The sequence below is a fragment of the Hyperolius riggenbachi genome, chromosome 3 (assembly GCF_040937935.1).
Source record: "Hyperolius riggenbachi isolate aHypRig1 chromosome 3, aHypRig1.pri, whole genome shotgun sequence".
Taxonomy (NCBI): domain Eukaryota; kingdom Metazoa; phylum Chordata; class Amphibia; order Anura; family Hyperoliidae; genus Hyperolius; species Hyperolius riggenbachi.
In genome coordinates this window covers 21,802,782-21,827,439 of record NC_090648.1, presented here as the reverse complement: position 1 = coordinate 21,827,439, position 24,658 = coordinate 21,802,782, and the positions used below count along the sequence as shown (strand labels likewise).

Sequence of the window (24,658 nt, the reverse complement as noted above, 5' to 3'; positions counted from 1 at the left end):
ATGATACTAAAACTAGGTGCCATGGTGGACTATGCTGCCTGCCACATGTTACACTCCTTCTACACCCCCTGTCTCCTGATGCCTGTGCTGCTCCCACCAAAAGGGTGCATCTACCTACTCATCCTGCTGCTCCTGTCTGTGGTACACACTACCCACCAACACCAGGGTCCACACAGAACTATATCTTCTGCCACTGCCACCAGTTACTATGCCACTATAATAGCTGCATCTACCTACTCCTCCTGCTGCTGCTGTCTGTGGTTCCCACCAACACCAGGGTCCACACAGAACTATATTGTCTGCCCCTGTCACCAGCTACTACGCCACTAAAATAGCTGCATCTACCTACTTCTCTTGCTGCTGCTGTTTGTGGTACCCACCAACATCAGGGTCCATACAGAACTATATCTTCTGCTACTGCCCCAGCTACTACGCCACTACAATAGCTGCATCTACCTACTCCTCCTGCTGCTGCTGTCTGTGGTACCCACCAACACCAGAGTCCACACAGAACTATCTCTTGTGCCACTACCATCAGCTACTACGCCACTACAATAGCTGCATCTACTTACTCCTCCTGCTGCTGCTTTCTGTGGTACCCATCACACCACCAGGGTCCACACCGAACTATCTCTTCTGCCACTACCATCAGCTACTACGCCACTACAATAGCTGCATCTACTTACTCCTCCTGCTGCTTATTGACAAGTTTAAAAATAGGAGTGAATTGCATATGGGCCTATGTGTGCAATAGTTTTGGAGCATGTGAGTGCAATTTTATAATTAAAGTTTTAAGTTTCATATGGAGTTACGCTATGCAGGCTATTTCTTTGAGGTACTATACATGGATTATGTGGAGAATGATGGTGGTCTAAAGGGACAGCATTAAAGTGGCACCAGGATCCTGAAGCACTGAGGCTCCTGGATTTGTGCATGGTTGGCCAGTCCAGCAGTGGCCAATACATCTGGTGAGTCTGGTGGGTCTGTTTACTGTTGGGTGTCCATGGTGATGGTGGCACAAGAAATCAAGATACTGCATATGTGGACTCTGATGTGATCTTCATGTGATTTTTAGGTGGACTTTTATATGAATTAGGATGTACGCTTAAACAATTGTGTACAAATAGTGTAAGGAGGGCTGCAGTTTACATTTTCCCAGTAAAATTTGTATTTGTCTCCGCTCACTTATGATCCCCACTTATGTATTTGGCTGGTGTTGGCTGTGCCCACTTTTCTAACCCTCACACACAATTAATCAATTACTCAATTACCAAGTTTGTGAGCTTTGCTGTATTTGTTATCAATCATTTGCTTTGGAATGAAACAAATCGAATTGGCTGTTTGTGGCTCCACCCCCCTTTCTCAAATTGAACCACAGTCACCCAATGATCAACTGTACCAGGTTTGAGGCTTGTGCCATTATCAGTGCAAGAATGGCAGCAATGTATATACTCCCCTTGAAAATCAGTAGGTGAATTATGATTGGCTTTTGTAGGCTCCTCCCACCTTTCTGAATATTAATCCCAGTCACCCAGTGACCAACTGTGCAAAGTTTGAGAACCCTACCATTAATAGTGTAAGAATGGCTGCAGTTTACATTTTCCAGTGAAATTTGTATTTGTCTCCGCCCCCTTTTTGGTTATGGGAATAAAACGTATCCTATACTTTATTCCAGGTAATGTACTATGTGTGTGCCAAATTTCATTCAAATCCATTCAGCCATTTTTGCGTGATCGAGTAACAAACATCCAAACATCCGAACTTTCCCATTTATTATATTAGTAGGATTTATAGAGCACCAACATCTTCCACACCACTTTACAGAGTATATAAAATCTTGTCTTTAACTGTCCCTCAGAGGAGCTCACATTATAATCCAGACCATAGTCATATGTCCATTGTAGTCTAGTGTCAATTTTATGGGAGAATCCAATTAACTTATCAGTATGTTTTTGAGATGTGAGAGGACACCTAAATCCCCAGGGCAAACCCAAGTAGACATGGGGAGAACATACAAAACTCTGTGCAGATAGTTCCCTGGCTGATATAGGAATCTGCGACTCAGTGTTGTAAGGCCAGCGTTGTATTCACTACAGTATTAAAACATCCAATTATTCAATTTTATTAAACACATTTAATAGTAAGTCATTTTCTTATAAAGGGCTTTGAAAGCTTGCTTGATGTCTCTGTTCCTCAAGCTATATATAAATGGATTTATCAAAGGACTAAACATGGTGTAAAACATGGCCATTATCTTACTAGCCATCTGAGACTGCACCTTATTTGGAAGCATGTATGAGCCAGTAAGAGTTCCGTAAAATATTGATACCACTGTCAGATGGGAGCTACAAGTGGAAAAAGACTTCAGTCTTCCTGCAAATGAGGAGATCTTTAATATGTTCGATACAATGTACATATAGGAGAGGATTATCATAAGGAAGGGTAACACTAACACAGGAATTCCTAGCAAGGTGGATTCCATCTGAACAATGGACACGTCTGAACAAGAGAGTTCCAAGAAAGGGTTAAAATCACATAAGAAATGATCGATAGTGTCTGGCCCACAGAACTGCAACTGACTTATCCCAAATGTTAACGTGAATAGAAAACAACAACTTATCAGCCAGCATGCAAGAATGAATTTAACGCAAAGCGCATGGTTCATGGTTGAAGTATAATGTAATGGAGAACAAACTGCTAAGTAGCGGTCGTAGGACATCACTGTCAGGAGGAAACATTCAGATGTTATTGACATCCCAGAGAAATAAAGCTGAGAGATGCAGCCAGAGAGGGACAGAGAACCCCATTCATGCAGTAAAACATGTAACATATTCGGAGAAACAGCTGTGGTCAAGATGATGTCAGCTATGGAGAGTTGGGTGAGGAAAAAGTACATTGGAGAATGGAGGATCATGCTGAAGGACACCAGAAGGATGATTAAGAGGTTTCCACATAATGTCACACAATATATCACCAGGACCAGGGTGAAGAGCAATAGAGTCAGTTTTGGTGTGTGAAATCCCAAGAGGAAGATTGTGGTGACATTACTTTTAACTATTCCCTGGGTACCATGAGAGAATAAATACCTAAAATACCTCTAAAATGTTAACATATACAGTGCTTTAATGCAACATACAATTCTAAAAAAAAAAAAAAAAACTATAAAACATCTTAGACACTTTCCTAAAATGTATCTTCTTCAGTCAAAGAAGCTCAAAGTGCTGCCTACCATGTGGTCTGACAAAAAACAACAAAAAAGTAACCTATTAGTAGAATATGTACTTTTCCCCTCATACCAGGCATTCAGTTGCTGTTTTTATTTCTCTCAAGAGCAATACCAGAGGGTTGCACTCCTGACTTTACTTCATATCTTCATCTGTTGTCTTAGCTTAGCTGCCTCTTTTGTGCTGCACCCAAGATGTGTGCCATTTGATCTTATAAATTCTGGATAGAAGAAGCAGTCATTGTGGGAGAAAGAGAGCTGAAAAGAATATTCATGCTGATAATTTCTAAACCCTACTGAGAACATGTAGTTGTGATTTTGGTGCAAGTCTTTGAGCACCACCTTAGATTATAGATGTACAGTATACTGATCTCACGACACCAACACACTTTTGTTTACCTGGACACAGTTTAAGCGATTTTCGCGTCACTGTATTAATGGGTGGCTTCAAATCGGGAAACATGAGACTAACACAAGAAACAAAGTTTATACCTTGGTTCAAAACTGTAGAAGATGGTTTAAACAAGGACTCCAACTTCTTGTGCTGGTACGACGGGTTTTAAATGCCACAATTTTTAATTTTTCTATCTTTTCATTCATTGTGTGTGCCATATGCTGTGTAAGATGGTGTTCACTGTCACTATTCATTTTATTTGCTTTCATGTGCTGGTTTGTTTTAAATGCTACAATTCTCTTAAGCTTAGAATTAATGGTACATGTAACCAGCCCAGTTACAATTTGAACTCGGAATTTACGATGTCTCCCCATCACCAGAGTCTACTTTATGTTATGTTGAGGGAACTGTTGATCTGATTAATTTAGCCAGGGTGCCTGGGAAAGCCTCCTGAGTAACAGTTGAGGAATCTAATTACATTTATGTTTGCTAAAGAATGTTTCTCCTCTGTATGTCAGTGTAAATAAGCTGTGTTTTTCAGTATTTGTCAGAAACCAGTCAAACGAAGGCTTTTTATAAGCTGAAAGCTCACTTTTTATCCATCTCTAAGTTAGCCAATAAATGGGATCCTCCTGATTCAAAACTCCCTATTATTTGAAACATACAAAAATGTCCCTTTTCTAGTGAGTAGATAGAAATATTTGGGAAACTGTCCAAACAATTTAAACTTGAAAGCTATAAAGTAGTTATAAAACCCCTCATTGTGTAGCAAAAATAAAGTTAAAAAAAAATCAAAAAAACTTTAAAAACTACAAAAATAGGACAATATCAAAATATGGAACTTACAGAAGTCTCCAATCCAGGGTTAAAATCCATATGTTAAAATCCTACAAAAATATAGATGAGTGTGATTATTTTGGACATTGTTTAAACCCTGATAAAAATGTAAACATCATTTTTTGATAATTATTTATACTTTCATATAGTATACACAATTTAAAAACTAAAATAGAATGCGAAGTAATACAAAAAAATAAACTGTAACATAAAGAAATAGAATATAAGGGATGAATATAAGGGATTATTTTGCTACTGCTTTAAAATAAATAAAAAAGCATTAAAATCATATATTTTTTTTTAGTACAGCAGAAATGTACAAACTCACACTTGACTAAACTGTGTCAGTCAGTATGTTATTAGCTTAAAAATAAGATATTCTCATGAATAAAGACACGTATTTATACACCTGTACAGAATATGAATTATTCCCTTATGATTGTATCCCTAGGACCTTTTTGCTCACGTCTTTAATTAAAAGATTTTTACATATATAAATACTTTGTCTCCAAGGGATTGTGTGTAGTGTTGGGCGAACATCTAGATGTTCGGGTTCGGGCCGAACAGGCCGAACATGGCCGCGATGTTCGGGTGTTCGACCCGAACTCCGAACATAATGGAAGTCAATGGGGACCCGAACTTTTGTGGTTTGTAAAGCCTCCTTACATGCTACATACCCCAAATTTGCAGGGTATGTGCACCTTGGGAGTGGGTACAAGAGGAAAAAAAAATTAGCAAAAAGAGCTTATAGTTTTTGAGAAAATCGATTTTAAAGTTTCAAAGGGAAAACTGTCTTTTAAATGCGGGAAATGTCTGTTTTCTTTGCACAGGTAACATGTTTTTTGTCGGCATGCAGTCATAAATGTAATACATATAAGAGGTTCCAGGAAAAGGGACCGGTAACGCTAACCCAGCAGCAGCACACGTGATGGAACAGGAGGAGGGTGGCGCAGGAGGAGAAGAAGGCCACGCTTTGTGAGACACAACAACCCCGGCCTTGCATGAGGGCAAGAAGCGTGCGGATAGCAGGCTTTGTACCGCCATGCAGTCATAAATGTAATAAAGATAAGTGGTTCAATAAACAGGGACCACGCGGCAACGCTAACCCAGCAGCAGCAGACGTGATGGAACAGGAGCAGGCGCAGGAGGAGAAGGCCACGCTTTGTGAGACACAACAACCCAGGCCTTGCATGAGGGCAAGAAGCGTGCGGATAGCAGGCTTTGTACGGCCATGCAGTCATAAATGTAATAAAGATAAGTGGTTCAATAAACAGGGACCACGCGGCAACGCTAACCCAGCAGCAGCAGACGTGATGGAACAGGAGGAGGCGCAGGAGGAGAAGGCCACGCTTTGTGAGACACAACAACCCAGGCCTTGCATGAGGGCAAGAAGCGTGCGGATAGCATGCTTTGTACCGCCATGCAGTCATAAATGTAATAAAGATAAGTGGTTCAATAAACAGGGACCACGCGGCAACGCTAACCCAGCAGCAGCAGACGTGATGGAACAGGAGCAGGCGCAGGAGGAGAAGGCCACGCTTTGTGAGACACAACAACCCAGGCCTTGCATGTGGACAAAAAGCGTGCGGATATAGCAGCAATGCTTTTTGCCGCCATGCAGTCATAAATGTAATACAGATGAGAGGTTCAATAAACAGGGCCCGGAAACGCAACACCATCCCAGATGTTCATTGGTCATGTTACTTGGTTGGGGTCCTGGAGTGTTGCGTAGTCATTTCCAATCCAGGATTGATTCATTTTAATTTGAGTCAGACGGTCTGCATTGTCTGTAGAGAGGCGGATACGCCGATCTGTGACGATGCCTCCGGCAGCACTGAAACAGCGTTCCGACATAACGCTGGCTGCCGGGCAAGCCAGCACCTCTATTGCGTACATTGCCAGTTCGTGCCAGGTGTCTAGCTTCGATACCCAATAGTTGAAGGGTGCAGATGGATGGTTCGACACAGCTACGCCATCTGACATGTAGTCCTTGACCATCTTCTCCAGGCGATCGGTGTTGGAGGTGGATCTGCACGCTTGCTGTTCAGTGGGCTGCGGCTGCATGGGTGTCAGAAAATTTTCCCACTCCAAGGACACTGCCGATACCATTCCCTTTTGGGTACTAGCTGCGGCTTGCGTTGTTTGCTGCCCTCCTGGTCGTCCTGGGTTTGCGGAAGTCAGTCTGTCTGCGTACAACTGGCTAGAGGAGGGGGAGGATGTCAATCTCCTCTCTAAAGTCTCCACAAGGGCCTGCTGGTATTCTTCCATTTTGACCTGTCTGACTCTTTCTTCAAGCAGTTTTGGAACATTGTGTTTGTACCGTGGATCCAGAAGGGTATAAACCCAGTAATTGGTGTTGTCCAGAATGCGCACAATGCGTGGGTCACGTTCAATGCAGTCTAGCATGAATTGAGCCATGTGTGCCAGAGTCCTACCAGAATCCTCATCATCCTCTTGTGAGCGTTGTGATAGTTGTTGTGATGCATCATAGTCGTCACCTTCCTCCTGGTCTGCTTCTGCTGACCATTCGCGTTGAATTGTGGAAGTCCAACGTGCACCGCTCTGGCCCTCGTCAGTGGTGGCATGAAATTCCTGCTCCAACTCCAGCTGTTCCTCCTCCTCTTCTTCGTCATAGCTGCTGGGGCCAGCGTTCCCTGAGGCGGATGGCCTGATGTTGGTACCATCACGCTGATCGTTTTCTCCTTCAGATTCCCCCAGTTGCATCATGACAGCTGTTTCCTTGATTTTTAACATCGACCTCTTCAGTAAACACAGCAGTGGTATGGTAATGCTGACTGAAGAGTTGTCACTGCTCACAAGCAACGTGGATTGCTCAAAATTTTGGAGGACTTGGCAGAGGTCCAACATGTTGGCCCAATCGGATCCACAGAAGCTTGGCAGCTGGCCGGATGCGCCTCGGTACTGCGCCGTCATGTACTGGACCACTGCACTCTTCTGCTCGCAAAAGCGGGCTAGCATGTGCAGCGTAGAATTCCAGCGCGTAGGGACATCACACAGCAAGCGATGGTGGGGGAGATTGAAGCGCTCCTGCATCTTGGCGAGTGCCCCCGAAGCAGTACTGGAATTTCTACAATGTTTGGACACTCGACGCACCTTCAACAGCAGATCGGGCACGCCTGGGTATGTCCTCAGGAACCGCTGAACTACTAGGTTCATCACGTGCGCCAGGCAAGGGATGTGTGTCAGCTTAGCCAACCTTAAAGCGCGAATGAGATTACTCCCATTATCACACACAACCATGCCCGGTTTCAGGTCCAGCGGTGCCAGCCACAAATCCGTCTGTTCCTTTATTCCCCTCCAAATTTCCTCCCCTGTGTGCTGCTTATCCCCAAGGCAGATTAGCTTCAGCAACGCTTGCTGACGCATGCCAACAGCTGTGCTGCACTGCTTCCACGATCCTACTGCTGCTGGGTTAGCGTTTCCGGATGAGGTACAGCTTTGAGATGCGTTGGAGGAGAAGGAGTCAGAGAGGTAGGTGCTGCTGTTATCCAGTGGGAGGGACGGCGGTGCAGCTGTTTGTGGCGTGGGCAACACCCGTGCCGTAGCAGGTGAGGAATCGCTGCCAGGCTCCACAAGGTTCACCCAGTGCGCGGTAAGGGAGATGTATCTACCCTGGCCGAACGCACTCGTCCAGGTGTCAGTGGTGAGGTGAACCTTGCAGGCAACGGCATTCTTCAAGCTTCGGGTTATTTTGCTGACCACGTGCTCATGCAACTCAGGCACTGCAGAGCGTGCAAAGTGGTAGCGGCTGGGAACCACGTAACGTGGGATGGCCACTGACATCATGCCCTTGAAGCTGTTTGTCTCCACCAATCGATATGGCAGCATTTCGCAGGCCAGAAGCTTGGCTATGCTGGCTGTTACTGCCACGGCCCGGGGGTCATTTGCTGGCAATTTCCTCTTGCGCTCAAACATCTCCGACACAGACAACTGAACCGTAGCGCTGCACACGGAAGGGCTGTTGGTTGTTGTGTTTGATGAACACTGGGAGACCTCAAGAGCACTACTCCGGAAAGTGACAGTGTCAGCGTCGTCTGATGTTTGTGAATGTTGTGAACCACGCAATGGCTGGGCTACTGCTGCTGCTGAGGCGGGTCTGGTGAACCCAAGGGAGGCAGTGTTGTTTCTGGTACCCTGTCCTGACGCGTTTGCCCAAAGAGTGGGATGTTTGGATAGCATGTGACGGCTCATGCTGGTGGTGGAGAGGTTGTTAATATTTTTCCCCCTGCTCAGGCGGGTCTTGCACACCTTGCAAATCGCCATGGTAACATCCTCAGTGCAGTCTTCAAAGAAAGCCCAGACTTTGGAGCACCTGCCTCCTTGCTGGCGATTTCTGTTTGCTCCTCTTTTGCCTCTCACTTGAACTTCCACGCTTGTGGTGCCTGAAATTGCGCGCCGCCTACCTTGTGGCACAAGGCGAACTCGTGCAGCAGTGTGTTCTTCAACAGACTCATCTGTGCTGCTGCTACGACGGCGATGTTCTCGTTCACAAACAAAATCTGGGTCTCTGTCCACATTGTCCATACCCTCCTCTTCCATCTCCTCAAACTCGTCATATGTCATTGTGGGCCACCGCCGTGGAGTAGAGCTCCCCACAACAACCTCTGCGCAGCACACTCCAACGTCGTCTTCCAGATCTTGTCGGCCGACCTCCTGCAATTGCAACCCCTCCTGCCCAAATTGCTCTGGGATTTGGGTTTCCGAGTCCTCTTCGGACTCGCCTCGTATTTCAGTGCGCGGTACATTTCCCACAGTTAACGGTTGTGAATCCAGGCACAACATTTCTGGCTGTTCCTCCATTGACCTTTGAAAGGTGGAAGTTTGTTGGGCTGGGAATAGCTCCTGCGAATACCCCATTGTGTCCTGAGGTAATTCATCGGACTGGTTATCTGGCAGTTGTGTGCGTGGTGTCGCTGCCGGTTGTGTCAGCTTTGTGCCCACTGGCTCCTTGTAACTGGCTGAGGACTCGGACCTCGTGCGTGATGTGCTGGTGCTGCTTAACCCACTGCTGGACGCTTGAGAGGTCATCCAAGTAATTATCTGGTCCTGTTCTTTTGGATTTGTGAGGGTTGTTGTCCTGGACAACATGGGTGGTATTGAGTGGGTTTTCTTGGGTGCTCCCCTGTGGCCTGTACGTGAACCGTCAGGGGAAACACCTCTTCCCTTGCCCCTCCCTCTTTCACCGGATTTCTTCCTCATTTCACTTATCCTTACAGTACACGCTGACTGGCAGCAGTACAGTGGCAGTACAGAAATGCTATACAGTACCACTATTCCCAGCAGCGACACAGAGCACAATGCTATACAGTGACGGGTGAGCGGTGTACCACTATTCCCAGCAGACACAGAACAGTGAACAGAATGCTATATAGTGTGGCTGAGCGAGCGGTGTACCACTATTCCCAGCAGACACAGAACAGTGAACAGAATGCTATATAGTGTGGCTGAACGAGCGGTGTACTACTGTTCCCAGCAGACACAGAACAGTACACAGAATGCTATATAGTGTGGCTGAGCGAGCGGTGTACCACTATTCCCAGCAGACACAGAACAGTGAACAGAATGCTATATAGTGTGGCTGAACGAGCGGTGTACTACTGTTCCCAGCAGACACAGAACAGTACACAGAATGCTATATAGTGTGGCTGAACGAGCGGTGTACTACTGTTCCCAGCAGACACAGAACAGTGAACAGAATGCTATATAGTGTGGCTGAGCGAGCGGTGTACCACTATTCCCAGCAGACACAGAACAGTGAACAGAATGCTATATAGTGTGGCTGAACGAGCGGTGTACTACTGTTCCCAGCAGACACAGAACAGTACACAGAATGCTATATAGTGTGGCTGAACGAGCGGTGTACTACTGTTCCCAGCAGACACAGAACAGTACACAGAATGCTATATAGTGTGGCTGAACGAGCGGTGTACTACTGTTCCCAGCAGACACAGAACAGTGAACAGAATGCTATATAGTGTGGCTGAGCGAGCGGTGTACCACTATTCCCAGCAGACACAGAACAGTGAACAGAATGCTATATAGTGTGGCTGAGCGAGCGGTGTACCACTATTCCCAGCAGACACAGAACAGTGAACAGAATGCTATATAGTGTGGATGAGCGAGTGGTGTACCACTATTCCCAGCAGACACAGAACAGTAAACAGAATGCTATATAGTGTGGCTGAGCGAGCGGTGTACCACTATTCCCAGCAGACACAGAACAGTGAACAGAATGCTATATAGTGTGGCTGAGCGAGCGGTGTACCACTATTCCCAGCAGACACAGAACAGTGAACAGAATGCTATATAGTGTGGCTGAGCGAGCGGTGTACCACTATTCCCAGCAGACACAGAACAGTGAACAGAATGCTATATAGTGTGGCTGAGCGAGCGGTGTACCACTATTCCCAGCAGACACAGAACAGTGAACAGAATGCTATATAGTGTGGCTGAGCGAGCGGTGTACCACTATTCCCAGCAGACACAGAACAGTGAACAGAATGCTATATAGTGTGGATGAGCGAGCGGTGTACCACTATTCCCAGCAGACACAGAACAGTAAACAGAATGCTATATAGTGTGGCTGAGCGAGCGGTGTACCACTATTCCCAGCAGACACAGAACAGTGAACAGAATGCTATATAGTGTGGCTGAGCGAGCGGTGTACCACTATTCCCAGCAGACACAGAACAGTGAACAGAATGCTATATAGTGTGGCTGAGCGAGCGGTGTACTACTGTTCCCAGCAGACACAGAACAGTACACAGAATGCTATATAGTGTGGCTGAACGAGCGGTGTACTACTGTTCCCAGCAGACACAGAACAGTACACAGAATGCTATATAGTGTGGCTGAACGAGCGGTGTACCACTATTCCAAGCAGACACAGAACAGTGAACAGAATGCTATATAGTGTGGCTGAGCGAGCGGTGTACCACTATTCCCAGCAGACACAGAGTGGCAGTAAACAGAATGCTATATAGTGTGGCTGAGCGAGGTACACAGAGTGGCAGTAAACAGAATGCTATATAGTGTGGCTGTGCAAGCGGTGTACTACTATTCCCAGCAGACACAGAGTGGCAGTAAACAGAATGCTATATAGTGTGGCTGAGCGAGGTACACAGAGTGGCAGTAAACAGAATGCTGAGCGAGCGGTGTACTACTATTCCCAGCAGCGACACACAATGACTGGGGGGGACCCTGGCTAGCGTGGCTGGAGCGCGAACTACCCTGCCTGCCTACCCAAAGCTAAACCCACAGACAAATGGCGGAGATATGACGTGGTTCGGGTATTTATTTACCCGAACCACGTGACAGTTCGGCCAATCAGAGCGCGTTCGGGTCCGAACCACGTGACCCGTTCGGCCAATCACAGCGCTAGCCGAACGTTCGGGGAACGTTCGGCCATGCGCTCTTAGTTCGGCCATATGGCCGAACGGTTTGGCCGAGCACCGTCAGGTGTTCGGCCGAACTCGAACATCACCCGAACAGGGTGATGTTCTGCAGAACCCGAACAGTGGCGAACACTGTTCGCCCAACACTAATTGTGTGCTGAAGAATTGTCCTCGTATCAGGGTAAAGTTTCAAGCAAAACCTGTAGTGTTTATCAAGATATACCAGTTCTGTTGATCCAAATGTGAATAAAAGCTACATATTCTGATTTGAGAGCAGTTTGGTCATACAGGCCGATTAGTTGGGATCCTGTTGGACCTTGATCTAAACACACATCTAAACTTGATGCTAATAAAGAGATCTTTTTGTGGTTTCTTCTGGCATCTGGAGGAAGTAGCCCAATGCATCAAAATGGAACAGTGTCCTATTTATAAAAGAAAAGGAAAGAGTTTCACAATAGTGGGGGAAGCATTTTTTGAGAATAAGAAGACAAAATTGTTTGCAACTTTGTGTGGTCCTTAAGGCTTACAGAAAAAGTCATTCTTTGGACTCCCAGCATGACATCACATGCAGGTGCTGCTTCCTATTTTCCATATCGTAATATAGAAAAAAATAACTGTTTTGTACAAACCAGCAGTGCCCCTTGTATATAAATTTGGTAAGGATGCTCCAAGGATGCTCTAATCTAATGGACCATGCAGGGGTGATTCTAGACTTTTTGCTGCCTGCTGGAATGATTGCACAGTACTTTCCTCTGCTTCATTTAATGTCCTCAGTCAGAAAGAGAGCATATGCAACAACCAGAGACATGACATGCTGCAGCTGAACACAATGACACGCTGGCTGGCTGCGAGTCTGTGACAAACAAACTGCTCATCCCCAGCCAGCCAGCCATCCTCCATTCCTCCTCAGTCAGGACAGCTAGTGTATGGTAGGTAACTAACAGAGAAACTACCTGCCTATCTGGGGTTCTCTTTGGACAAATGTTGAACACAAAAGGCAAGGCCATGCCTGGCTACAAATACTTAAGCAGTGGCTGGATGGTGTAATGGATAAGGGCGCTGCCTCTGACAAAGGAGACCAGGGTTCAAAGCTTGGCTCTGTCTGTTCAGTAAGCCAGCACCTATTCAGTAGGAGACCTTAGGCAAGTCTTCCTAACACTGCTACTGCCTATAGAGCATGCCCTAGTGGCTGCAGCTCTGGTGCTTTGAGTCTGCCAGGAGAAAAGCGTGATATAAATGTTATTTGTCCTGTCTAATTTTTCTCTTGACAACTGTTGAACACAAAAGGCAAGGCCATGCCTGGCTACAAATCCTTAAGCAGTGGCTGCATGCTGTAATGTTTAAGGGCTGGTGCTTTGAGTCTGCCAGTAGAAAAGTGTGATATAAATGTTATTTGTCTTGTCTAATTTTTCTCTTGGATCGAGCATAAATGGTACATGCTAGGCTAGCTTCAGCTAGTAGTGTTGGTGGTATAATGGATATGTTAGTTACCTACCATACACTGAGACCTGGGTTCAATTCCCAGCCATGGTATGTAAGCTGGCTTTTCAAATACTATAATTCCCTGGCAGATGAGACTCTCCTCCCTCTGGTTGGAGGGAGGAGGGAATAGATAGAAGGTTAGGAAGGTGGAGGGACTTCCTCCAGGTATTAGATCTCTGGAAATATGTTTTATATCATTTTTCCAGCCAGTAGAAATTTTTCTAAAATTTTAAGTTCGCCTCCCCATTGAAGTCTATTGCGGTTCGCAAACTTTTTCGTTAACCGAACTTTCCGCGGAGGTTCACGAACCAAAAATCGGAGGTTCGCAACATCACTAATGGTGGTTAGAGATGGCCCGAACCTCCGATTTTAGGTTCACAAACCTACCACGAAAGTCCGGTTCGCGCGAACTTTCGCGAACCGCAATAGACTTCAATGAAGAGGCGAACTTAAAAATTTAGTAAAAATTCTGCTAACTAGAAAAATGATGAAAAAGATGTTTCAAGGGGTCTAATACCTGGAGGGAGACATGGTTGAGTGAAATACACATCAAAAGTACCAGAAAAAAAATCTGTATTTGACACAAAGCAGTGTTTTAAGGTCAGAAATCTCATTGAATGTTCAATTGCAGGCCTACACTGCTTTACATCAGGAAGTGTAATCCTCCCCTCTTCTTCCTCCGGAGGAGGGTCTTGTCTTTTAGAGAATTGTAGGATTTCAAAAGCCAGCTTACATACCTTAGCCGGGAATTGAACCCAGGTCTAGTGCTTAGTAGGCAGCTCTCTTCACCACTATACCAACACCAACACTACACGCTGAAGCCAGCCTAGCGTGTACCATTATGATGTATCCAAGAGAAAAATTAGCTTGCTTAGGGATTTGTAGGATGTCAAAAGCCAACTCACATTGGCCAGGAATCGAAGCCAAGCCTAGTGCTCTGTAGGCTGCTATCCTAACCATTGTACCACCAACACAACACACTACAATGCTACATGCTGAAGCCAGCTTAGCATGTACCATATTGATATATCCAAGAGAAAATGAGCTTGGTTAGGGATTTGTAGGATTTAAAAAGCCAACTCACATAGGCCAGGAATCAAACCCAGGCCTACCGCTCCCTAGGCTGCTATCCTAACCATTATACCACCAACACAACACACTACAATGCTACACGCTGAAGCCAGCCTAGCATGTACCATTATGATATATCCAAGAGAAAAATGAGCTTGCTTAGGGATTTGTAGGATGTCAAAAGCCAACTCACATTAGCCAGGTATTGAACCCAGGCCTACCACATGGTAGGCTGCTATCCTAACCATTATACCACCAACACCACACACTTCAATGCTACATGCTGAAGCCAGCCTAGCATGTACCATTGTGATATACCCAAGAGAAAAATGAGCTCTCTCTCTCTCTCTCTAGGACTTGACGCCATTGAAGTGAATTTTCAGCTTAAAACCATCAACGGATACTGGCAGAATTTCACAGGCAATTTCGGAATTATGCCAGATTGTAAAAGCAATTCCGTTCCAACCAAACGGAATGGAATGAACAATTTCCACCCTACATTACGGAAAATACAATTCTGCGGAAAGCGGTGACCATCTCTACGAGAGAGAGAGAGAGAGATGAATCTACCTGGCTATCTGGGGTTCTCTTTGGACAACTGTTGAACACAAAAGGCAAGGCCATGCCTGGGTGGACTTGAACCACCAACCTTTCAGTTAACAGCCAAACACGGTAACCAATTGTGCCACAAAGACTGTGCACGCAGTTGCTGTTGAATGATTTTATGGGGATGTATGTGTGTCTTTTGGAGGCAGGAAGTAAGTCTGCTCGAAGAGGTTTCAGCATGTAGTGTTGGTGATATAATGGTGTGGATAGCAGCCTACAGAGCGGTAGGCCTGGGTTCGATTCCTGGCCAATGTATGTGAGTTGGCTTTTGAAATCCTACAAAATCCCTAAGCAAGCTCATTTTTCTCTTGGATATACCATAATGGTACATGCTAGGCTGGCTTCAGCATGTAGTATTGTAGTGTGTTGTGTTGTGCTGATGTTGCAGAGGCTTCACCAGTAACAGCATGCTGTTAATGACTACTTGTACGAATATACAGAGCAAGGTTAAGCTCTGGAGACCTGGACCTTTTTTCCCTCAAGTGGCTACACAATTAGTGTTGGCATTTGGATTCGAGTTGCCCTTATATTCAACCCGAATATGGCTGTTCAAATACAGGCCTAGCTGACCCAAAAAAAACACCCGATTCAACAGGGAAATTTGACTAAATTTCCACTGGCTTTAAAATGTTATAGCGTAGCTCTTATACATTCTAGAATTATTAAATTTGCTAGGTTTAATAGTAAGGGGAAGGGAAACAAGGGGGGGGGGGTGAAAAGGGGACTGGATATTTTTTCCGAATTTCAATTTAAATATACAATAGGAAAAATGTTTTTGTTTTTTTTAAATGTTGTTAAATGGCAAATAATGTAACTTGTTGGTAGTGAAAATGTGCAAACTTTTAAAAGGAATAGGGAGGCTTCCAGTGTCTGTCTGTCACACTCATGTCTCTTTCCTATTCTTTTCCCACCCTATTCATGCCCCTCTCCACCTCATAAAACTCTCTCCCAAGTGACCTGAGTGAGGACGTAGCAGACCCCAGAGGAATTTTCAGGGCTGGCACAATTTTTCAATGTGGTGGTGCTGGGTTTCAGAAAGGAGTAGCAGATGAATGGGACACCTGAAGGACTCAGAAGATGCTGTATGGGGTTTTCAGGGGGTGATTACAATATATATTTCTTTTACAGGTTTGTTTTAGGTAAGCTGTCCTTTTCAGGATGAATTCAAATGTCAATGTTGGCCTCATAGACAACTTTCATTTTTCGTGACACACCAGTATAAGGCCAGTCTTTCCAGAGCTTGCACAAGAAGAGGTTTAAAAGACATCCAAGGTGAAAATAAACTGATGAGTAAAACAATTGTATCTGTCCTCTTTCTGCTAAAAATGACCTTTTTAGATATCGAACAGTTTTATTTTATATTTGAAACTAGTTTTTAAGTTTGTACTGTATTTTTGTTTCTGCTCAATGACACTTTCATTGAAGTAATCGACTAAGTATATACTATGAGCGTCCAACCCAATTTTGAAAATGCACTACTCCGCGGGGAGGAGCTGTATTGGTTAAATACTGGTAACTGTGACTAATCAATGGAGAATAACCAATACTGCTACATGTGCTATATGGAATTGCAAAATTTATTATGCGACATTTACCACAACATTCACTGGTCAAGACAAGGACAAAAACTTAAAATTGCCTAAAAACATGAATCAGCTTGGTGAGCACATTTGTTTGTAAATAATTCAGACCTTGGATTGTTTGCACACACTCCACATATCTACTACTCTTCAACATTCTTTCTAGTATCCTACTAATATAATAAATGGGAAAGTTCGGATGTTTGGATGTTTGTTACTCGATCACGCAAAAACGGCTGAACAAATTTGAAAAAATTTTGGCACACATAGTACATTACCTGGAATAAAGTATAGGATACTTTTTATTTCCATAACCAAAAAGAGACAAATACAAATTTCACTGGAAAATGTAAACTGCAGCCATTCTTACACTGTTACACTGGAGGTGTGTTTAGCTTCTAAGGGTAGAATGGTTAATTTGCATATATTCAGCAGTGATGCACTGGGAGACATCTTAAGCTTACTCCAACCTGAATTATCGCAAATTGTTTCTGTTTTAGGAAATAAAGCTTTTGTTTTTCTTAACATCTTAGTAAGGGGGCTTTTAGGACCATTGTAGTCCCTTACACACTCCAATGAGTTCTGGGTCACCATGAGCTTGCTGGTTAGTCTGTACCTCCTCGGTGTTACAAGCCCTACTGCATAGCACCAAATTAATCTATGCTGTGCACTGATGAGGATCAAACAATCCAAAACAGTCTGTATGCATGTTGGATTATTATGGCTCTGTACAAATTAACAAGCTGACACATCATTGCATTCCAGCAGTTCTGGAAGTATGTTTAGCTGTTGAGGGTAACAATGGTTAATTTGCATATATTTTGCAGTGATGCCCTGGGAGACATCTCAAGCTCACTCCAACCTGAATTATTGCAAAGTCTTTCTGTTTTAAGAAAGCAAACTTTTATTTTTATTACACTGTTAATGGTAGGGTTCTTAAACTTTGCACAGTTGGTCGTTGGGTGACTATGATTATTATTCAGAAAAGTGGTTGGAGCCTATAAAAGCCACTCAAAATGCACCTATTGATTTTCAAGGGGAATATTTACATTTCTGCCATTCTTGCACTGCTAATGGCACAAGTCTCAAACCTGGTATAGTTGATCATTGGGTGACTGGGGTTAAATTTCAGAAAGGGGGTGAAGCCACAAATAGCCAATCAGATTTGTTTCATTCCAATGCAAATTATTGTTGCCAATCACCGAAAAGCTCACAAACTTGGTAATTGAGTAATTGATTAATTGTGTGTTAGGGTTAGGAAAGTGGGCACAGCCAACACCAGCCAAATACATAAGCGGGCAACGCCGGGTCATAAGTGGGCGGAGACAAATACAAATTTTACTGGGAAAATGTAAACAGCAGCCATTCTTACACTGTTAATGGTAGGGTTCTCAAACTTTGCACAGTTGGTTACTGGGTGACTGGGGTTAATATTCAGAAAAGTGGATGGAGCCTACAAAAAACAATCAAAAATTACCTATTGATTTTTTAGGGGAATATTTCATTGCTGCCATTCTTGCACTGTTAATGGCACAAGCCCCAAACCTGGTACAGTTGATCATTGCGTGACTGGGGTTTAAATTTATATAAGGGGTTGGAGCCCCAAACAGCCAATCTGATTTGTTTCATTTTAATGCAGTTTATTGATGCCGAAGACAAAGCTCACAAACTTGGTCATTGAGTAATTGAGTAATTGTGTGTTAGGGTAAGGAAAAGTGGGCGCAGCCAACACCAGCCAAATACATAATCGGGCAATGCTGGGTCATCAGTAGGCAGAGACAAATACAAATTTCACTGAGAAAATGTAAACAGCAGCAATTCTTACACTATTTATGGTAGGGTTCTCAAACTGCACAGTTGGTCACTGGGTGACTGAGATTAATATTCAGAAAAGTGGGTGGGGCCTACAAAAGCCAATCAAAATCCACCTATTAATCTTTAAGGGGAATATTTAATTGATGCCATTCTTGCACTGTTAATCACCTGTCCTTGGTACAGTTGACCATTGGGTGATTGGGGTTCAAATTCAGAAAAGGGGTGGAGCCACAGCCAATCAGATTTATTTTATTTCAATGCAAATTATTGATGCCAAAGACCGCAAAGCTCACAAACTTGGTCATTAAGTAATTTTGTGTTAGGGTTAGTGGGCGGAGCCAGCACCAGCCAAATACATACCTGGGCAATGCCGAGTCTTCAGTGGGTGGAGACAAACTCAAATTTCATTGGGAAAATGTAAACTGCAGCCATTCTTACACTATTAAATGTAGTGTTCTAAAACTTTGCACAGTTGGTCACTGGGTGACTGGGATTAATATTCAGAAAAGTGGGTGGAGCCTACAAAAACCAATCACAATTCACCTATTGATTTTCAAGGCAAATATTTAATTGCTGCCATTTTTGCACTGGTAATGGCACACGCCTCAAACCTGGTACAGTTGATCATTGGGTGACTGTGGTTAAATATTTAGAAAAGGGGTGGGGCCACAAACAGCAAATCAGATGTGTTTCATTTCAATGAAAATTATTCATGCCAAAGACCACAAATCTCACAAACTTGGTTATTGACTATTGACAATTGTGTGTTAGGGTTAGAAAAGTGGCCACAGCCAACAGCAGCGAAATACATACCTGGGAAACATTAGGACATCAGTGGGTGGAGAAAAATACAAATTTAACTGCCAGAATGTAAACTGCTGCCATGTTTACACTGTCTGTCAATGGCAGGGTTCTTAAACTTTGCACAGTGGGTGACTGGGATTAATATTCAGAAAAGTGGGTGGAGCCTACAAAAGCTAATCAAAATTCACCTATTGATTTTCAAAGGAGTGGAGCCACAGCCAATTAGATTTATTTCATTTCAATGCCAATTATTGATGCCAAAGACTGCAAAGCTCACAAACTAGGTCATCATTGAGTAATTATGTGTTAGGATTAGAAAAAGTGGGCAGAGCTAACACTAGCTAATTACATACCCGGGCAACGTCGGGCGACCAGCTAGTCATGGAATAAATACCTCAAGATTGTCAGTGCATCTTTATCCCATGAACCTGAGCCTGGGATACACAGTACATTATAACTTCTTATAAAAGCAACCATATTGAAAATCTTGTACATGATGGCCGAACCTGATTCTGAAAGATGGTCTGGATGATCCTTCGCATGAAATTAATGATTGATAGACACATAATGTATGTCCACACCTTACTGTGTATGCTGTCCTACTTGTGGGACCTCTGAAAATACAGGAGCCCTCATTCAACTAACTTTTTCTCTTACGTTTTCCGCTAGCAGATAATTTGTCCTCCTCTGCTTAAAATAATTTTTCAACACTCTGCAATTGGAATATTACCTAAAAGAAGCTGGGAAAAAAGTACTTTAACCACTTTGTCCTCCTTGACGTAGAACTACGTCAAGGAGGACATGTGCGCTCCTGCGCACTCCCGCGGCCGATCGCGCACGTGCACACGCGCTCCCAGCTGCGGATCGTTAGCCCAGGAATCAATGAATTGTGCCATGGTGCCCGATCACTGATTCCTCTCCCCCGCAGAAAAAGTGACAGCTTCTCTTGGAAGCTTCGCTTTTTCTGCCTGCTATGTCCCTCTAAGCATACATGTTAAGCTTAGAGTGACGTCATGTTCACAAACTCAAACAAAAAGTAAAACTACATCTAAATGTAAAAAAATATAAAAATACACATATATTTACCCAAAACAAATACTATTTACATCCCACCCTCCCAAAAATACCCACATAAAATGTTTAATAATAAAAAAAAAACATTACAATAAAAAAACACAAATATTTACCTAAGGGTCTAAAATTTTTAAATATCTATGTAAAGATGAAAATTTTTTTTTTTCATAAGCTTGTAAATAGTGATGGCTGCAAAAAATTTCCAAATAAAATATTGTCGCCATACATTGTGATAGGGACATAATTTAAACGGTGAAATAACCAGGACAAATGAGCAAATACAATACGTGGGTTTTAATTATGGAGGCATGTATTATTTTTCAGTTTTTTTTTCTTATTCTTACTGTTAAAATGTATTTACAGTAAGGTAGCTGTTAGCAAAATGTACCACCCAAAGAAAGCCTAATTTGTGCGGAAAAAAAAGAGATATAGATCAGTTCATTGTGATAAGTAGTGATAAAGTTATAGGCTAATGAATGGGAGGTGAACATTGCTCGGATGCATAAAGTGAAAACGACCGAGGGCTTAAGTGGTTAAACATGAATCTGAGAAATTCCTTGCTTGCTGGTGGCTTACAAGACATATTTCCTTTGGAGACTTAGAAGAAAAAGTGAATTTCAATAAGGGCCATGGCCTTTAAACCTTTATTTATAATATTGGCTTACCCTCTTTGTTGTCATTATTACTATTTGTAGTTCTAATGTTGATGCCTACTGTGTCTCCATTGTCAACATTCTAACAACAATCATTTTAAAATTTATTTTCATAACATTTTAATGGTTTAGTCTTTGAAACTTTAAAATGGAAATTATTTATTGAAAACTGTGAGAACACACAATAGCTTTAAGATTGTTTTTTTGTTTTTGTTTTTGTTTTGGGGGGGGGAGGGACTGGGTTGAAACTGTTGTGAGGCATACTCACACCAGTTTCATAACAACAGCATAACAACAGCAGCAGAAGGGGTATAAACCACTTCTTTATCCACTTCAGAACGCAGTATTTCTGGTCCCCTGAGCACCAGACACTTTCTTTCTAAAGAAACAGAGTAACCAAGCAGCTCAGGGTAACCCAAACCACTCGGAATGTATAGGGGGATAAAAGGAACCAAAAAGACCTCCTACTAAAAAAGCAAAGCTTGGTGTAATTGCCTTCTTAAAACAGAAGGAAATTTGCAATAATTCAGTTGTAAGTGAACATTTGTGATTACCCACAATGCACTACTACTAAATATGCAAATTATTCCTTTTCGCCCTTGTTAAGCCAAGCAAGCATCCAGAACTGCTGGTGTATAGCAAGCCTATAGCTATAAGTTTTACACAGCCATATCAAACCCACATATAGACAGCCTGTTTCGGACTTTTGGTTCTCATCTGTACATGGCAAGGTTTGATAAGGCTGTATGAGATAGGGCTTGGACCAGTACAACAGAGTAACCAAGCAGCTCAGGGTGACCCAAACTACTAGGAATGTATAGGGGGATAAAAGGAACCAAAAAGCACTCCTACTAAAAAAGCAAAGCTTGGTGTAATTGCCTTCCTAAAACAGAAGAAAATATGCAATAATTCAGCTATAAATGAACATTTGTGGTTACCCACAATACACTGTTACTAAATATGCAAATAATTCATTTTCACCCTTAGTAAGCCAAGCAAGCATCTAGAACCACTGGTGTATAGCAAGCCTATAGCTTTAAAATTTACACAACCGTATCACACCCATATGCGCCAGCCTGTTTCAGACATGTGGTCCTCATCAGTACATGGCAAGGATTGATATGGCTGTATGAGATAGGGCTTGGACCAGTACAACAGAGTAACCAAGCAGCTCAGGGTGACCCAAACCACTCGGAATGTATAGCTGGATAAAAGGGACCAAAGAGACCTCCTACTAAAAAAAGCAAAGCTTGGTGTAATTTGCCTTGCTAAAATAGAAGGAAATATGCAATAATTCAGTTGTAAGTTACCCACAATGCACTGCTACTGAATATGTAAATTATCCCTCTTTGCCCTTGGTTTGATATGACACTACTTCTTCTTCTTGCTTGGACCAGCCTCTTCTTCTTGCTTGGACCGGCCCTGGGGGCAGGGTGCTACTTCTTCTTCTTGCTTGAAGGGTGAGGCACTTATTCTATTACTAGCTGGTCGCCCGGCGTTGCCCGGGTATGTAATTGGCTAGTGTTAGCTCTGTCCACTTTTTCTAATCCTAACACACAATTACCTAGTTTGTGAGTTTTGCGGTCTTTGGCATCAATAATTGACTGTGGCTCCACTACTTTGAAAATCAATAGGTGAAATTTGATTAGCTTTTGTAGGCTCCACCTACTTTTCTGAATATTAATCCCAGTCACCCACTGTGCAAAGTTTAAGAACCCTGCTATTGACAGACAGTGTAAGAATGGCTGCAGTTTACATTCTGGCAGTTAAATTTTTATTTTTCTCCACCCACTGATGTCCTGATGTTTCCGGGTATGTATTTGGCTGCTGTTGGCTGTGGCCACTTTTTTAAACCCTAACACACAATTGTCAACAGTCAATGACCAAGTTTGTGAGATTTGTGGTCTTTGCCATGAATAATTTTCATTGAAATGAAACACATCTGATTCGCTGTTTGTAGCCCCACCCCTTTTCTAAATATTTAACCCCAGTCACCCAATGATCAACTGTACCAGGTTTGAGGCTTGTGCCATTAACAGTGCAAAAATGGCAGCAATTAAATATTTGCCTTGAAAATCAATAGGTGAATTGTGATTGTTTTTTGTAGGCTCCACCCACTTTCCTGAATATTAATCCCAGTCACCCAGTGACCAACTGTGCAAAGTTTTAGAACCCCACAATTAATAGTGTAAGAATGGCTGCAGTTTACATTTTCCCAGTGAAATTTGTGTTTGTCTCCGCCCACTGAAGACTCAGCATTGCCCAGGTATGTATTTGGCTGGTGCTAGCCCCGCCCACTTTTTCTAACCCAAACACAAAATTACTTAATGACCAAGTTTGTGAGCTTTGAGGTCTTTGGCATCAATTATTTGCATTGAAATAAAATAAATCTGATTGGCTGTGGCTCCACCCCTTTTCTGAATTTGAACCCCAATCACTCAATGGCTTGTGCCATTAACAGTGCAAGAATGGCATCAATTAAATATTCCCCTTAAAGATTAATAGGTGGATTTTGATTGGCTTTTGTAGGCTCCACCCACTTTTATGAATATTAATCTCAGTCACCCAGTGACCAATTGTGCAAAGTTTGAGATCCCTACCATTAATAGTGTAAGAATTGCTGCAGTTTACTGCTGACCCAGCATTGCCCGATTATGTATTTGGCTGGTGTTGGCTGCACCCACTTTTCCTAACCCTAACACACAATTACTCAATTACTCAATGACCAAGTTTGTGAGCTTTGCGGTCTTTGGCATCAATAACCTGCATTAAAATGAAACAAATCAGATTGGCTGTTTGGGGCTCCACCCCCTTATATAAATTTAAACTCCAGTCACGCAATGATCAACTGTACCAGGTTTGAGGCTTGTGCCATTAACAGTGCAAGAATGGCAGCAATGAAATATTCCCCTGAAAAATCAATAGGTAATTTTTGATTGTTTTTTGTAGGCTCCACCCACTTTTCTGAATATTAACCCCAGTCACCCAGTAACCAACTGTGCAAAGTTTGAGAACCCTACCATTAACAGTGTAAGAATGGCTGCTGTTTACATTTTCCCAGTAAAATTTGTATTTGTCTCCGCCCACTTATGACCCGGCGTTGCCCGCTTATGTATTTGGCTGGTGTTGGCTGTGCCCACTTTCCTAACCCTAAAGCCGCATCTACACGAGTAGATGCGGCCGCGATGCTGCTTATCAATCGAGCCACTGATGCGGCTCGATTGATAAGATCCGACAGGACGGATCTCCGTACCGCCGATTCCCTGCTCGATCCCCGCGAGGGGACAATGGCAGGGAATCGTGCGGGAGATAAGCGGCACCGGCGGGGACGAGCGGGCACGAGCGGGGAATCGAATGCGGCGCACGCGCGGCGAGCGGGGACGCGGCGGGCACGCAGAAAAGGGGATCCGGCGGCTAATCGAGCCGCCGGATCACTACAATGTCCCTCCGTGTAGATGGGGCTTAAAGTGAACCTAAAGTCGCTTAAAAAAAACAAGATTAACTCACCTGGGGCTTCCCTCAGCCCCCTGCAGACGATCGGTGCCCTCGCAGCTCCGCTCCGATGTCCCAGGACCCGCCGGCGAGCACTTCCGGTTTGGCCGTCACCGGCCGACAGGGATGGGAACGCAAGTGATTGTTCGCGTTCCCAGCCTGTATATCGCCCCCTATGCTGCTATTGCGGGCACCGATCGTCTGCAGGGGGC

The 24,658-nt window shown here is 43.6% G+C and overlaps 1 protein-coding gene across 1 annotated transcript in view; it reads right to left on the bottom strand.

Annotated features, from left to right (window-relative positions):
• Window positions 1-2,134: 2,134 nt before the first annotated feature.
• Window positions 2,135-24,658, bottom strand: part of LOC137561922 (olfactory receptor 1J2-like) — a 42,107-nt gene continuing 19,583 nt past the window's right edge. The window contains exon 3 of the mRNA XM_068273268.1: window positions 2,135-3,061. Within this exon, the coding sequence (XP_068129369.1) occupies window positions 2,135-3,061 (927 nt within the window). The remainder of the gene's footprint in view (window positions 3,062-24,658) is intronic.